Raw genomic sequence first — 17355 nt, 5'->3', positions numbered from 1 at the left:
GCATCCAGAAGTCGCATGCCTGAACTCTGCTAAAGGCAGCAGAGCAGATGGAGATGGGAAACCTAGACTGAGTTTGCTCTGCCACCTACTAGCTGTATAACTGCACAAGTGACTGATCCTCTTGGGCCTCAGTTTTCTTATCTGTAAAGAGGGATCACACAAGCCCTGTGAGGTCATGTGTATAAGCACTCCATGTCACCTCCTCTCATTCCTTCCTCTTGACTGACTGCTCGGGCCACATGACTCTTTCCGATCTGTCAACAAGCCAAGGGCCTTTGTCCTCAGCTTTGTGATGGCTACTCCCTCCCTGCAAGGCCCTTCTTCTGGCTCCTTCTTACCTTCCGGCCTCTACCGAGCATCCTGTCCAATGTCAGGTCATGCCCTTTATTTCCTCACACCCAGAATCTCACCAGCTGTCTCTAGAGCGCCTCCTACAGGCCAAGTAGTGTTCCATGTGCTGTACAAGTCTTAGTTTCCAACCTCACAACCATCCTTTGGGGAAAGGATCTATTATGGTCCCCATTTTACAAATGTGAGGCCACTTGCCCAGGATCACAGTTAATAAGGGGAGGAGCTGGGATTCAAACCTGGGCACTCTCGCTGCAGAGCCGACCCTCCCACCATGCTTGGCTGTCCCCCTCCCCCGCCCCTCACCCTTTGCTATATGGAATCATCTTATTTGCTTACTTGTTTATCGTCTGTCTCTCAATCTATTCATTAGCTCCATGAGGACCAAAGCCTTGACTGTCCTCTGTCCAGTGTTTCCAGAGCTTGGAATGTAGTGATTTTCCCTCTCTCTGTCTCCGCCCACCTCTGGAGGTGGCTAGGGTACCAATTCATTACTCTAAAAACTGTACTTATCCTGCCTTCCCTGTATAAATTATACCTCAGAATAATCATATAGTGACTGAAGGCAAGTTCTTTTCAGAAGAATTACAGCCAATAAATAAGAAGGAATGACAGCATTGAGCACATCACGACTCTAAGGAAGTAACGGGTCTAGGCAATGATCACAGTGGCTGCTGAAAGCGGAGGGGAAATGTATGGTGACAGGTCAGGCTGCCACCATCTGAACCGTCTGACTGCCCTTAGCCTCACTCACAGAGGGACAACCAGACACACGGTGCCTCCTGATGGACGCACACCTGGGAAGTATTGTTACCAAAAGAATCTGGTCAGGCTTCCATATCAAACTCCAGTTTATAGGAAATACATGCACTAGAGGAACAGCTGAAAGGACACCGGGGGACACAAACAGCTAAGTCCAAGAGGTGGGAAACTAAAGAACAAGTGGCCTGGTTTCTTCCTCAAATAAACTGCAAGAAAAAACAAAAAAATAACAGGGAGGGGAACTTATGGGTTAAGAGTCTGAAGAGACACATCCGCCAAATGTAAGAGGAGGAGCCTGATTACCAAACAGCTGGTTCTTCAAAATATCTCTCTGATACAATAGAAAGTCAGGCAGATTGGGTAACTGATATTGACTTAAGGGTTAAAAATCTTAAGTGCAGTAATACTTTTTTAAAGGTCTTGATTGGATAGAGATACAGTGCAAGGACTGTAATGGCTTCAAATAGTCCAAGGTGGGGAGGTAGGGAGATTTAAAACAATAAAAAACAAAAAACAGCCACATGTTGATAAATGTTGAAACAGCTGGCTCAGTATACTTTTAATGTGTTTAAAATGTTCTATTAAAAAAAAAAAACAACAAAAAATGAAAACAAACAAACCCTATACTGAATAAAACCGGAGCTTGTCACTGTGTCCAGAAAGCATCTCCCAGTCTGTCTCCCCACCCCCCGGTCTCCTCTCTGTCCCTTTCTCCCCCCTCTCACCCCTGCTCACTCTGTTGCAGCCACACTGGCCTCCTTGTGCTGCAAGAACATGCCCCCACACTTGCACTTCAGAGATCTGCCCTGGGACCCACTGGCCCAGAAAACCAGATGGCAACTTCTGCCCAGGAGCTTGCCCTGACCACCCTGTACGCAGCTCTCATGCCACGCTGCAGACTCTTTACTTACCCTTCTTTAATTCTCTTTAGATTTCATAACCACCTGATCCTATATTATCTATTTAATTATTGTCTGTCCTTCCCTCTAGGACAAAAGACTCCAAGGGAACGGGCACTGTATTTTTTGTTCACTGCTCTATCCCGAACACTTGGAATGGAGCTTACACACAGTAGGGTCTCAATACCTATATGTGTGGAACAAAGGGATGAAGTGCAGTGTGCCCTGGGGCAAGTCCCTTTCAACGCCATATGTGTCATCTAGAAAAGGGGACTAATGAGGGTGCCCACCTCATGGGGCTGCTGGGGACATGAAATGGGGTAATAGGCACATGGGACATTTAAACCATAACTGGATACAGTAAGTGATCCATAGAGGGGGACTCCTACCCCATCGCCGTTATCACCCTTGCGAATGAAAGGACCTCAAGTGGTAGCCCCGGGGAGGCCTTGTGCCAGCACTCTGGGAACTGCCAGCCGCCACCCCGTTCCCGCCTTGCAGGGAGATGCCCGTACCTGCGGGGCGTGCCGTCGTCGAAGGGTGGGATGATGACCACCTTGACCGTGACAGAGGTGCGCAGCAGGTCGATCATCTGGTCATGGGTCAGTGTGACCACGGCCACCTTGCAGATTTCCACCAACCGGCTGCCTTGTCGGAGGCCGGCCTGCCAGGCAAACCCATAGTCCTCCACCTCGGCCACAGTGCCGTCGTACTTCACGTGGAAGCCCAGCTGCCCAAGTCCGTTCCGCCTCAGGGTCATGTCCACCGTCTCCCAGCCGTTGGTCATCACCTGCAGGCAACAGGTGGGATCTAGCCTCAGAAGCTCTTCGGGGTCAGCTCTTGTGGAAGGGTCCTGGTCAGATCCCCCACTTTGAGGCCAAAGACTCTGCTGCCCCCGTCTACCCTCCCAGGTGATGGCCAGGGTGCAGGAGCACAAACCCACCTAGTCCCAGCCTGGGCTCCTGACTTCTGGAGAGGAAACGTGGCTATGCAATTACGAGCGTATGTGGCTTATCGCCTCCCAGCCAGGCAGCCAAGCCCTGCCACAAGCCAAGCCCTGCTCTCTAAACGCCCCCGGCTCCCTCCTTCCCCGTGCGGCCTACATGGCACTTCTTGGCCCCCTTGTGATAGGTGGACTCTGGGACTTTTTGGGCCAATGAGTTGTCACTAGGATTGGTATGTCATCTGGGCTGGGGCATTTAATTGCCAGCGTGAGACCCTCCATTGTCCCTTCCCCTTTGCCACAGCCAGACAGTGGCTGTTTGGTCAGCTGGGGTCCCAGAGTTAGAATGATGTGAAGCAGCGACCCCAGCTGAACCTAAGATGGACATATAGTGTGAACAAGAGATAAATCTTTGTTGTTTTAAGCCACAAATATCGAACCCTGGTTGATATAATGACTCTAACCAAATAAGTCGGAGAAGCAACAAACCAGAGACCCTGAGATCTTATCTAGGTTGGGGGGTCATGCCATATTCTTTACTTCATGATATCATTCTTAGGTGCACCAATCCCTTTGCAATCTCCTCCTCAGACTGTCCCCCAACCTGAACCTGCACAGACCACATGGGGCCTTGCCTTCAGTTTACTCCCTGCTTCATTTGTGTGAGATTTCACCATGACGCTGTATCACCACGGATGTGAGGATCTACTAATCACAACTCCCTGTCCTCTTCCAGAATCCCTAGCACATCCGAGGGAGTCCAGCCTCTTCTTGTGATAAAAAGATGAACTTAACAAGCTATGGCTATTAAGCAAGTTCCATCAAGATCTGTCTACCCTTTCCTAAAACTGCATTAAGGAAAGAAAATACGTGATGGTTCCAATTTCCTGGGAGAAGTCATTTTCTGGCTAGAAATTATGCTATTTGATGTAGCTATTAGAGTGGTGGCTTTCATACTTTTCCGACCACTACACAAAGGAAGAAATAATTTTGTCACAAGCCACACTATGCATTCACATATGCACACACACACCCAAAGACACAAAAATTTTCCTTGCAATCCAAGTTGATCACATTCGTGACTGTGAGTAGCAAGAAATGAGAGTTTAGATGTGAAAGGACTCCGCTGAAAATGTAACCACATCCGTTTGGTTCCTGATTTGGATAGTGAGAATTTGGGAATTGGGGAGAACATGTAAGACGGGAACTCCCCCAAACAGTGGAGGATCCTTACTCACTGGGATATATTCTGATACTTTCCATTCTTTCCTATCCTATCCTATCCTTGAAAACTGTTGGTGGAGGCACTGTAATTTATTTCATAGCCCAACACAGGAAGAAATTATTGTTAATTCTTTACATATGATAATGACAAAACTGTTTTTAAGACTCTGTATGTTTCAGAGATAAATACTGAAATGTTTACAGAGGAAATTACACGATGTCTAGGATTTGCTTCAAAACAATCATGGGGAAGGGAAGGGAGGCACAGAAGACAAGGCCGGCCTTGGGCTCATAACTGGGGAGCTGGTGATAAGGCTAGGAGTGCATTATGTGAGTCCCTGTACTTTTGTGGATGTCTGAAATTCTCCGTAATCAAAAAGTTTTAAAAACTGGTTTGAAAGGAAAGCCTACTGTTTACAGCTTCCAAAGGGAAAGCGTGACTGGATTCATCCTAGCCCATTACTTTTGTTTTGGGAGTCAAAATTCTTCTTCCCTTTGAAGCAGCCACCCCAAATTCAGTATCCACAGAATGTGGCTCTGGGTGATAGTGAAAAGTCTGCATGTCTGTGCCTGTGACCAATCAGGCCACAGCAGCCCTGGGAGTCCTGGGGACGGCCCAACCTTCAGAGGCCCGGGCAGCTCAAACACTGCCATGCCACGGCAAGACTGTCTACTGCCACCAGTCTCCACTCTCCTGTTCTTCCTTTGAGTAATAAGACCCCTCACCACAAGTCAGAGCTCTGATGCGTACAGGGCCACTTAGTTGGGGACCACATTTCTCAGTTCCCCTCACAGCTGGGTGTGGACATATGCATGACTTGGTTTTGGCCAACAGGATAGGAGTTGAAGGGATGGAACTTCTACTTTGTGTCCTTAAAAATAAAATTGCTTGCCCTCCATGCTCATGCTTTCACTCTTCCTGTGGACAGGAACGTGGCTATGGAATGACTCCGCCATGACCATGCAGGTAAGTATGATACCGAAGGTAAGGACCTTGGGTGCCTGAGCTGTCCCTGCCAGCCTTGACCAGCCTGAGTACTAACTATGAGGGAAATAAACTCCCACCTTATTCTAGCTACTAGTAGGTCAGTCTGCAACTACCCACTAGAGCTGCTTTGGGTCATTTGCACAGGGAAGGGAGAGCTGGTAGGGGAACTCAGTGTCCTAAAACTGCTGTCCTCTTTGCAGAGAACCATTCCTGATGTTTGGAAGGTTCCAGAACAGCTCCGTGACTGAGACCAAAGGCACAGATCAGTTTGAAAGAACCACTGCCATGTCATGGGGTCACACTGCTCCAGGCTCCCCTTTTAAAGCTCATTTTCCCGGGGACTGATCTTCGTGTGTCAGGCACTGGTTAAGCCCTAGGAGGTAGTACATATACTTTGCTTATTTTATAGATATGGAAACTGATGTGATGTCAGTACCCTAAGGTAACAGAGCAGGTCTGACTCCCAAACTCTTGCTTTTAGCCATCCTGCTGTATTCCTTGCTGCTCCTCCTGCCATTTTTTTTCTTTTACTTCTTTCCTCCTCATTCTTCACCAGGATGATTCTTACTTATTGCTCTAGCCTCAGGATAAAAGCCATTTCCTCAGGGTGGCCCCGCCCGCTGGGCCCAGGCTCACAAGCTGGGGAGCTTGGTGGGTAATGTAAATGACATGCAGGTGGGAGGAACCATGGCCAAATGGTGAGCTTGTGCCCCATCTAAAGGGGGCATCCATTGCTCACTTCAGCTGATCACTGCCCTGTGCAAACGCAGGCCCAGGATAGCCAGATCCCCCAGTTAGAGCAGTGATGTGATCAGATCCCTCTGACCACCATGCTGAGAACAGACCATAGGGAAGCAAGGATTAAAGTGAGTGAGACCAGCGAGGAGGCTACTGGATAGTCCAGGAGAGGCCAGGGTGGAGAAGTAGCTGGAGTCTGCCTACTGGCAGTGGGGCTGACAGATTGGATGTGGGTGTGACAGAGGAGCGAGGCGGATGCCAAGGCTTCTGACCTCAACAAATGGACTGATGGACTTATCTTTTACTGAGACAGAAAAACTCTAGGAGGTAGGGGAGGAAAACCAGGAGTTTCTTGGACATGTTAAGTTTCAGGGGTGTATAGCCACCTGAGTGGAGATGCTGCGTAAGCAATCAGCTACCAGTCTTGAGTTTGGGTGCAGACAGGTTTTCGAGTCAGAAAAACCTGGATTCTGACCCCAGTCTGCCACCTATTGGCTGTATAACCTTATGTGAGTATCTATAGCTCTATGAGCCTCAATTTCCTCATCTGTCAAGAAGGGATGGATAAGAAGAGCACCTCCTCCACTCCGGGGGTGGGTGGAGGACTGTGAGATAATGCATGCAAAATGCTTATTAGCATAGAAGCAGGGTTCAATAAACTCATTCAACTAACCAATTCATCGGTATTTACTGAACAGCAACTACCATGTTTCCCCCAAAATAAGAAGGACTATTAGCTCTAACGCGTCTTTTGGAGCAAAAATTAATATAAGACCCAGTTTTATATTATATTATATTATATTATATTATATTATATTATACTCGGTATTATATTATATTATATTAAATCCAGTCTTATATTATGTAAGACTCGGTCTTATTTTAATATAAATATATTAATTTTTGCTCCAAAAGAGGCATTAGAGCTGATGGTCTGGCTAGGTCTTATTTTCGGGAAAACACGGTATGTGCCAGCCCTGATCTATGCATATGAGATAAGCAACTGAGTAAAACAGGAGGAGGCCCTGGTTCACAGACCTCACATCCTGTTGGGAAACCTAAACACTAGCTGTTGTTACCTAAAGCTGGGCATGAATTCTGGAGTTAGGGAATCTGAGAGCAGGGCTTCACCAGTCCAACTTGAACTTAATCAGAGTGCAGAGGCCCAAGAGGGTGACGACCACCAGCAGCCACAGTGGCATCCGGAGATCACTGCCTGCCAAGTCAAGCTAGCTTACCTGGGCAATCCTTCAAACTTTCACATGATATAGGATGATTATTGTTCTAATTTTTCAGATGGGGAAACTGAATCACACAGAAATTAAATAACTTGGTTCAGGGGCGGCTGGATGGCTCAGTTGGTTAGAGCGCGAGCTCTTAACAACAAGGTTGCCGATTCAATTCGCACATGGGATGGTGGGCTGTGCCCCCTGCAACTAAGATTGAAAACGGCGACTGGACTTAGAGCTGAGCTGCGCCCTCCACAACTACATTGAATGACAATGACTTGACTTGGAGCTGATGGGTCCTGGAAAAAACACATCGTTCCCCAATATTCCCCAATGGAAAAAAAACAAAAAACAAACTTGGCTGAAGGTCACACAGACGGTAAGTGGCAATGCAGGGACTTGAACCTGTGTTCACATGCATGACGTGCCATTTCTGTTAAACCCACTGAGAGACAATCACTGACTACAGCATTCCTTCTCACAGAGCTTATGTGGCCTGAGTACTTCTTAGCACAATGCTTTAAGCAGCCATTACCAACTAAGTTGTTATTTTACTTGAAGCAACTCTGCCACCCTTGGCTTGGCCAACGGTCTGAGCCTAAGCTGTCCGCCAGGAGTTCAGGGTCAGATTCTTATCCAGACCAAATCTTTGTCTTTTAATAGGGGAAGTTAAACCACTCACATTTATTGTGATTTCTGATGTTGAATTATTCCTGCCATACAATTTTATGTTTGTTCTTATTTCTTTTATCACACTTTGTTATATTTCCCATACCGCCTGCCTATGACTTATCCTTTAATGGCCTGGAAGCTTTCTACTCTATATTAATTCTTTTAGAAAGTACCCTTACATTTTTAAAATAAGCTTAAACTTGTATTTTCTATCAACCTATAGAGTGAAGAAACATGCCTTCTTGTCTTCCAAAGGTGATGGCATGGACAGCCCGGGATCCCTGGCCCAAATTTCCTCAGAAGAAACCCAGGCTGCAGGACTTACGAGACCCCTAGTGTGTAAGTGACAATTCTGACTCTCTTGGGGACAATTAGTGTTCTAACAGACGGGGCTAGGGGAAGCATTTCAGTAGTTCCTAAGGCCTCTGCCAAACCACACAACGGCTGCGCCCTTGTTGAGCTCACTCCCTTACCTTCAGTCTCTGGACGATGTCCCTTATGTCCTCCACCGAGCCCTCTGTGGCCCGTAGGAAGATGTGGTCCCCTCGCCCATAGAAGATTTTGAGCGTCGAGGAGTCTGGGGTCCAGCCAATGACGTCCCCGCAGTAGCAGTTGAACACCACCTCCTTGGTGCGTAGGTCCAGGAGCACCACAAACTCGTTGGAAATTCCCAAAATGCAGTCAATTTCCACCCCCTGGCCATAGTCCTGAGCCGCCACCCTCCAGGCGATGGCCCCTGCACTGTGCTGCTCAGCGCCTGCCCGAGCTTTTGTCTTCTCCTTCTTCTTGGAGGTCAGGGAGATGAGGTTGAATTTGCCTGTGGAGTCAATGGGTGTGTTGGAGACACAGTTTTCAGCCAGGTCCTTGAGGTACTCCTGGCGGGTCCTGGTGGCCATGGTGTGGAACTTGTCCGACTTGTGTGCAGCGTTCTCCGCGTTAATCACCTTGGCCAGCAAGAAGTCTCTGAAGACGTCAGATTTGCGGAATGTGGTTCCACTGGGGATAGGGGGGCCGAAAGGAGGAGCGTCTTTGGATCGGGTCACAGCCATACTGAGGAGGGAGAAAGCATTTAGATGGTAGAAAGAAAGGCGCTTGAGAGTCCCGTTAGACAGAAAATACACGATCAGAAATAGGAGTGTCCTTTCTAAGAACAGAAGTATTGCTGACTAGATTGGAAACTTTAGAAAGTCTAAGGGCACATATGTGTATTTTTACTTCCTATACAGAATGTCCATTGATAATGCAAATAAATCTCCTAGCATCATTCAACTTCAGTTATTCTCATTTTACATACATACAGTTGACCCTCCATATCCGCGGGGACCACATCTGCAGATTCCACCAACCATGGATCAAAAATATTTGAAAGAAAAAGTTACATTGGTGCTGACAAGAGCTATGTAGTCAGGCCCAAGATGGTTGCAGCTGTGATGAAGATGCACAAACTTTTTTCTTGTCATTATTCACTAAACAATATAGTATAAGAATTATTTACATCGCATTTACATTGTACTCGGTAATATAAGTAATCTAGAGATGATTTAAAGTATATGGGAGGATGTGGGTAGGTTATATGCAAACACTACGCCGCTTTATGTAAAGGACTTGGGCGTCCTGGGATTTTGGTATTCACAGCAGGCGCCTAGAACTAATACCCCTGGATGTGGAGGGACGACTGTATAGACTATATGGTAGATTTCAGTTTGGCAAAAATTCACTCCTTCTTCTCCTCCGTCGTGGGCAGGTCCATCCCCACCACATGGATGTTGGGACTGGTCACGTGACTTGATTTGGCCAATGGTTTTCAAGCGGAGCATGCCATGGTGGGGGAGGGCAGAAGGGGCGCTTGCCTCTTGTGCTCCTGACGTGAGATGAACATGTCCTAGGTGGCCTACTGGTCCCAGAAGGTTGAGAGACACCTGCAGCAGACCTGGACCCAACCTTGGCCTAGGGCCAAGGTCAACTAGACCTCAGCTGATCTGCAGACGTGGGAGCCAGAAAGAAATGTTAATGTTTGTGAACCACTGAGTTTTGGGTTGGTTTGTTAAGCAGCATTGCTGTAGAACACCTGACTGACAGGGAATCTTTATGTGATCTATTTCTTTAAAGCACTTGGGTAACACTGTTTAGTACACTTTGTAAATCATCTCAACAAAGGTCATTTTGAAAATTCATTGTGACAGGAAGTTAGCATGGGACCCTTCCTACTTCAGTTTTGACTGATGCCACTATGACAGAAATCAGACAGCCACTGAGTGAGACTGTGAAAATGAAATGATGTAAAAGCCGTTCCCCAAAACTCTTGAATCTCCTCACCATGTAAACTACAGAGAGAAGGAAGATCCTATTGGGAGGAAATCTTGGCGAAAGCTGGGTAGTGAGCCCCACCGTCTCTGCTCCACTCCTCAGGTAGGGACCTCCCAGGTGACCCTTATAGCTGGGAGGAGACTGAGATTTGCCTTCTGCCTGGGAGACCTAGAGGGTGGGCAGGGAGCCCCTGAAGGGCCCAGAGAACATGCAGCTAGCTGAAATTACAGTTCCCATGACACTTCCCTGCCTCTCGTTTCCTCTTTATGCTCCAACCCTGGACAGGTGATACACTGGCAGTTAGCAGAGCTGGGGGGAGGAGAAGTGCAAGGTAGAGAAACAGAGGAGAGGTAAGCAGGCTCGCTGTCCATCGAGGCTTCCAAGAGGAAGCAGCCCTGGCTTCAATGGGGGAAAAGATTTGCTGGTAGGTCAAGTTTGGAGATTTGATGAGTATCTTGGGGTGACGTTCTACTGACCAAATCAAGTAGAGGCTCAGAGGCTATACGGCAGATGATTTCAAAAATCAAGCAAAGCAGAGTGATCACCCAGGGCCAGGTGAAGACAACTCTTGCTGAAAGACATTTCAAGGGACTACAGAGTCATCGTGAATTATGCTGTTTATGTAATGATTAAAAAATGGTAAGAGATGTTGTAAATGAGTGAGCAGTAAGGTCACTAAGTTTTTCTTAAAGAGCATCGTATTCAGCCTCTATGAAAACCTCAACTTGTGAGTGTGGTGTTAGGAGAGACTTCCTACTGTAGGATAATTTTTTACGTAATGAGATTCTTGACTAAAACATATTCCATGAACCCCAAACACCATTTAAGACTGGTTCAGGTCTTGACTCCTAACCCCACTTCCCCAATATGACAAGGCAGACAGTGAGACATTCATTAACAACCATTTCTGGGATGCCTTATCCCTTGGGCATTGGGATATCGTGGTCCCTGTCCCTCCTGAGCCTTTAATCTAGTTGGACAGACATACTAAACAAACACTCACAAATTAACTTGTACGGGATTGGAGTGTACAGAACAATAGAAGGGCCTGATTTGGACAGAGCGAATCTGGGAGGGCTTCTCCAAGGAAGTGACGATTAAGCTGGGATCTGAGGCTGAGCAGGAGCCAGAGGAAGAGCTGAAGGGAGGGTGCTGCACATGCAAGGACCGAACGGGAAAGAGCATAGTGAGGGGAGATGAAGCCGGGGTAGCCGGAGCCCAGAGAGCAAAGAGCAGGAGGCTGATACGGTCACCAGGGACCAGGTACTTTTCATCCTGATCATGAGCGCAACCACTTGACCATCTGGGCTGGCTATTCACCGTTTGTATCCCCAGAGCCAGTCCCTGCCATTCTCTGCACTTAGTGTCCTGGAAGATAGGTTTCTACGGATAGGTCATCTTCACCTGTGTTCCTGTGCCCGCTGGCTTCCACTGAGTTCAGCCAACAGAAGCACAGGCAGGTGACGGGCAGGTGAGAGAGGGTGGAGTATTGATTTCTCTTCACTGCCTCCCTGCTGGGCTGGGATAGTGGTATTGGCTGCAGTTCTTTACTCACAGCCACAGCTCCTGTCGGGTAGCCCCTTTCCCAGAGCCATAGTTCTCCCTAGCTTCCAGAAACGTCTTCCATCCCCCTCGGACCTCATCAAGCTGAGGGGGTGGGGTAATGGCTCCCTGCTGCTGCCCTCCCCCCCACCCCTCACTTTCCTATATCGGTTCCCTTAGCCACCGCTGTCAGTTCATTAACCCTTTCAGTTAAAACCCTGAGTGGGGCACCTGCTTCTTGCTGGGTCCTTGATGGATATAGAGGCTAGCAAAGGGTGACAATCAGACTGACAATCTGCAAGGATCACCATGGTTGCCCCATGACGCAAGGGCTGGAAAGAACCCGATCCTGTGCAGGAAACCATCGAGGGAGCTCATGTGTGACCCCTGCTCTCCACCTCCACTGTCCAGTGACCCTGTTCCACATCCTGGGAGTGCCATGAGGGCAGGGGCCACCTTGGGCTTAGCTGGTTCCCAACACAGGTGCTCAAAATTGATTAAAGTAATTTAAAGATTTAAATTTAAAGATTTAATCTTGAACAGACAAAGAAGAAACAAATTTCTACCGATGTACAGTGTGTGTAGCTTTGACAGAAAAAGGCATTTCCCAGTGGAGAGGTTCTTTAAAGGCCACACATTTTCTTCAGTGGGAAACTTTGTGGGCGTGGCCTTGTCCCCAGGCAGGGGGATGGATGAGATGACCACAGCAGTCTCTCTACTCAATTAATGGTGCACTCAGATTGTGCTTCACAGATGTGAACAGCTTTGCAAATTCTTCATTCAGCACTTGGCTGCTTATAGTGACAGATTTTGGCTTTTCCCATAGTCCTGATTCATGAATTTAAGAATCATGAAATTGCAAGCTGTTGAAGGTTTCTGGACAATCAGAACAGCTGGTCCCTCACTTCTCCAGCAGGAGGGATTGGGTTTTCACAGCCCATAGGCTACAAGGGTGCTGGGGTGCCATTCGGAAACAGCATACTTGAAACGGGAAAGGACAGCAACTCGTACACAACCAGGAGACGGTGTGACCACCAGGTCACCTGCTCACTGTAGCTCAGTAAGTATTTCTAGAGTACTCACAATTATTAACAACTATTTTCTCTCTGTCCACAGCGTTTGGGCCAGGCATCTTTCTAGCCAGGAAAAACGACTCTAGGGCCCACCATATGGCAAGCACTGTGCCACGACAGACATATGAAGGTAAATATGACATGGGGTTACCTTCAAGGGAGGCAAGAGCCACATCAGGAAGTCATTTTTACAGTGTGACGAGCGCTGTGACAGAAACACAGGGGAGACAGGGAAAGGTCTGTCCAGAGAAGAGCTCCCTGGGGAAAGAGGAAAGAGGAAGGGAGAGGGTGCAGGAGGGGGCAGCTTTGGTTGTATCACTAACATTTTCTTTCTTTAAAAATGAAGCGAAGAGAGCGGAAGCAAACATGGCAAAATGTTAACATCTGTTAAATCCGGTGGTAGGCACATGGGTGTCTGTTATATTATTTTCTGTACTTTTCAGAATGTTTAAAATACTGCATAATAAAAACATTTCAAATTAAATTGTAAAAAACAAGCAGGGTTTGTACCTCAGAGAAAAGAAATCACCCTGGAGACCATGCAAAAGCTGGTCTGGAAAGATGAGAGGTCAGCTGCAAGCTCTTTTGATGACTCAGGTAGGAGAGGGGAGCTCAGGGTGGTGAGGAAGGGGAGAAGGGCCCAGCAACCCCGCTCAGCCCCGGCCTTTGAGGTGCTATGAGAGGGCTGCAGCCTCCTCCGGGTGTGTATGTGTGTGTATATGTGCACAAGAACAACTCCTCTTCCCTCAGCAGGGCTACTTTTCAGCTGCCAAGAAACATGGGACACCATTTGAGTGACTTCAAGCCACACAGGCGTAGGCTCTTGCAGCTGCTGCTGAATGTGCCGGGAACAAACGGGTGGGTGGCGGCCTGGGTGCAGAAAGGGCCTCAGGTCTGGGCCTGTGCTGCCTGGAGGCCCTGCCGCGTGTCTGGGGCAACATATCCAGCACAGAGGTTCTTAACAGCAAGTGCCGCACATCGGAACTCCCTCCCTTCTCTCGTACATCGGGCTGAGAGAAGAAACTAGTAGATTCTGGCAATTCCATCAAGGCAACCAGTGTACCTATGCATATATCCTTTGACCTAGTAACTCCATTTTTAGGACTTGATCTACCCCAGCTGAACTTGGACATGAGTGCAATGAGAGGATAAGCAGGTGATTCACTGCAGGATGGACTGTACCAGCAGGTGGCAGGAAACAACACAAATGCCCACTGACTGGGGTGGGGAAGATTCCAGGCTTCCACACAATAGGATATTACGTAGTCATAAGGAATGAAAAGGTACTTTATATACTGGTTTGAAAAGATTTTAAGGACCTCTGAGTGAAAAGATACAGGATGCAGAATAATTGTGTGATAGGTACCGTTTGTATTAGAAAGGAGGAGAAGGATACCTGTGAGTATATGCCTGTATGTGCACAAAATGTCACAATGCACAGGAAACTGCTGCCAGGAGTTGCCTCTGTGAGGACAACTGGGTCGATGAGGGTCAGAGGTGGGAGGGAGGCTGGGATCTTTTTTCACTTTTGAATTTTACATTTTGTTTCTTTTGAATTTCAAACCATTTTCAAAAGATGGAAAATAACACTCAAGAGCCGGTTCCCCAGAGTCTGCAGTGCTGCTCCAGGGTTAAGTGCTAACCTCAGCCTGGGCTACGGATAGGCTGGTTTTCAAGGACCACGGCTGTATCCTCACCCCACACCCATAGAGCTTTCCATTTGGCCTTTGGGGACCAGTTTACAGCTAGTGCTTGGAGAGGACACTGAATGAGTTGAGGGCTGTGTCACTTGTTGATCTGTGAACTAAAAGCCTCAGCAATACTTCATGAGGGGGGTCCCTGCCTGCCCTGCCTCCGTCCTTCTGTCTTCCGATTTCTCTATGGGCCCTCACTCCACACACCGGTTGCCCAGGGGTGTCTGGCACTTTTGTTTAGGTTGGGCGCCTGACCCTCAGCCAGGTCAACAAAGCCTCAATTCTGGGGCTTCTTTTCCTGGCGAAGGCTAGCTTTTTGCTGGATTTGCAGCGGGGAGAATGTTATGTGCAGAGCTGCCAGCAAATAAAGCAACGTACAGGAAAGCAGAGCAGACCCAGCTAGGCCTGAACTTGTCAGGTGTGAGAGCCAGTAGATACAATTTGCCTTTTTGTCTTAAGCCAGATTGAGGCGGGTTTTCTGTCACTTGTAACCAAAAGATTCTTGGGAAATATACAAATCCTAGATGGCTTCCTTATCAAAGCTGGCACAACACGCCCCTTTCCGGCTGAGCATCACTCTTAGAAGGGGTGGAGTGTGTGGGCAGAGCTCCCCTCCTGAAGCACAAAAAGAAACACAGGAGGCAGCCCTCCTGGGCCAGCTGTCAACGCTGTCTGCCTCTGCATGCTGCCTGGACGCTGGACAGAGCTTCTGGGACCTTCTGCGTGTGTGGGGGGTGGGGTGGGGCACTCCCCAGGTGGGGAGGCGCGTACCTGTAGCAGACGTTATCAGTGCAGGGGTTGTGGGCTCGGACAATGATGAAAACGTGCTGAAAGTGTGAGCGGATGTTCTTGGGGGTGAAAGGCAGCGCCCCCGGCTCCTGGAAGATGATCGTCACAATGTCATTTCCGATGTGCCTCTTCCTTAGCAGCTGGCAAATGGGAAACAGAGGCGAGGAGGAAAGCGTCACAGGTCGGCTGGGCTCAAGGGTCCTGCCTGGACCACCACAGCAGTCTCTTCTCTGTCTCCTTGCTCCCACCCCTCCCAGTCTGACTCCTACATGCAGCCGGAGGGAGCTGTGGACACCAGGGTCAGATCATGTCCCTCCCTGCTCAGAGCCTTTCTGTGGCTCCATCTCACTCAGGGTAAAGGGTAAGGTCCCCACAGGGCCCAGGGGAAGCCACACAATCTGCCCCCGTCACCTCTGACATCTCCATCCAGGTTTCCCCTCGCTCACACTGCTCCAGCCACACTGGCCTCCTGCTGCTCCTCAAACACGCCAGAGACACTTCCTCCTCTCGGCCTCTGCACTGACTATTCCCTCTGCCTAGAATATTCTTCCCGCAGACCCCCACATGGCTCCCTTCTTCCCTCCTTCAGGTCTTGGCTGAAATGCTACCCTCCTAGGAGGCTTCTGCTGACTGTATTATCCCAGATCACACATCAACACCCCGTCTCTGCTCTTCTATCCCCATTATTTAACGTTTGTCGACACTTAGCACACAGTGGCTTTTCCCTCTTCCTTTTATTTCTTACCTGTCTCTTCCCACTACTGTGTCAGCTCCATGAAAATGTGTCTGTTTTGTTCACTGACCACTGCTGTATTCGCAGTGCTGAAAGCAGTGCCTGGCACACAGTAGGTGCTCAATAAACATCTACTGGAGGGCAGCATGGGCTGGTGGCCTTCAACCTGCTCAAGGCCATGCTCATGGACGGCAGAGGTGGAGGCAGACTGGACACAGCCCACAGGGTTGATCCTGGGCCACTACCCTCCCCGGGACACCTGACTTGAGAAGACTGGGACAGCTGCAGCTTCATACGGGCCTATGGATGCCTGTCCTCTCTCCCCTGCTTGTCACAGTCTGAAGAAGACGGTTATCTTCATGTGTGAGTGTGTATTCACAGCTTTTTACTTATTTGCTGAAATTACATTGTTCTATTTACATAAGTTCAGCCTTCATGTAACTGTTAGGGATCCATAGATAGGAGCCGCATGTAGTTAGTTCTACGTGAGGAGGCCCCAGTGTGAAATCCAGACACACTCAGCAGCACAACTCACATTATTTTGTTATATTGTTAGTTCTTCATGTGTGTTTTAAACTGGATTACTTGAAATTGCCAGATGAAGTACCCATTTACCATGGAGGGCATTTTATACCCATATCTGAAAGTCGCAATCTCATTTAATCTTCACAACAACACTAGGAGCTAACTCATCCTACCCCCTTTTACTGATGAGAAAACTTAGGCTCACAGTGATTGAATGACTTGTCCTGGGTCACACAGGCATGAAGGGAAAGACCCAGAATTCGAACCCACTTCTACCTGATTCTACAACCCAAGCTCTTCCTCACCACGCCTCCCAACTTCCTGTGCCCCTCCTGTCGGGCCCTGCCTCATGCTCTGGTCTCATGCAAGAGTGCAGGGAACCTTTCCTAGTGACCCCGAAACGTGGGAGCTATCATTCTACTCATTTCGCAGAGGAGGGACCCAAGGTTCAGAGAGGTCAGATCACACAGCCAGGAAGAGGCAAAGTGAGAGCTCAAACTCAGGTCCAACTCTGAGGCAGTGCTCTTACAGCATGTCACTATGGAATCACTGAGAGTTGACCATTTTTGGCCTATGAAACCTACAATGTTACTTGTACCAATGGAAAAAATACATACTTCCTAAGCCATCAGAAGTCTATGAGGCTTCTCTTCATTAGAAAGTAAGAAGAGTTGTTTCCGGAACGAGTCTGCATGGCACGTCCGGGAGAGGAGCCTCCTGGCAGCAGCCATTGCCCACCCAGCACCTCTTCCGTCTTCTGGCAGCCACGTCCATCCCCTCTGAGAAAGCACCTCCCTGACCCAGCTCTTTCGCTAGGGACGGGCATATGCTTCAGGTGTGGCCAATCAGCCTGTTCCATCCCCTGCCCCAGGCAAGTGAACGGTTCAAT

General features: G+C 48.4%; 1 protein-coding gene across 1 annotated transcript in view; it reads right to left on the bottom strand.

The window, feature by feature from the left end:
- SIPA1L3 (signal induced proliferation associated 1 like 3) overlaps positions 1-17355 on the bottom strand; it is a 218799-nt gene that overhangs the window by 52897 nt on the left and 148547 nt on the right. Inside the window, 3 exon segments of the mRNA XM_033127388.1 lie at positions 2525-2799; positions 8277-8853; positions 15191-15348. Of these exon segments, the coding sequence (XP_032983279.1) occupies positions 2525-2799; positions 8277-8853; positions 15191-15348 (1010 nt within the window).

This window comes from Rhinolophus ferrumequinum, chromosome 15 (assembly GCF_004115265.2).
Source record: "Rhinolophus ferrumequinum isolate MPI-CBG mRhiFer1 chromosome 15, mRhiFer1_v1.p, whole genome shotgun sequence".
NCBI lineage: Eukaryota > Metazoa > Chordata > Mammalia > Chiroptera > Rhinolophidae > Rhinolophus > Rhinolophus ferrumequinum.
The sequence above is the reverse complement of the archived record's forward strand: the minus strand, read 5'-3'. Positions and strand labels throughout refer to the sequence as shown.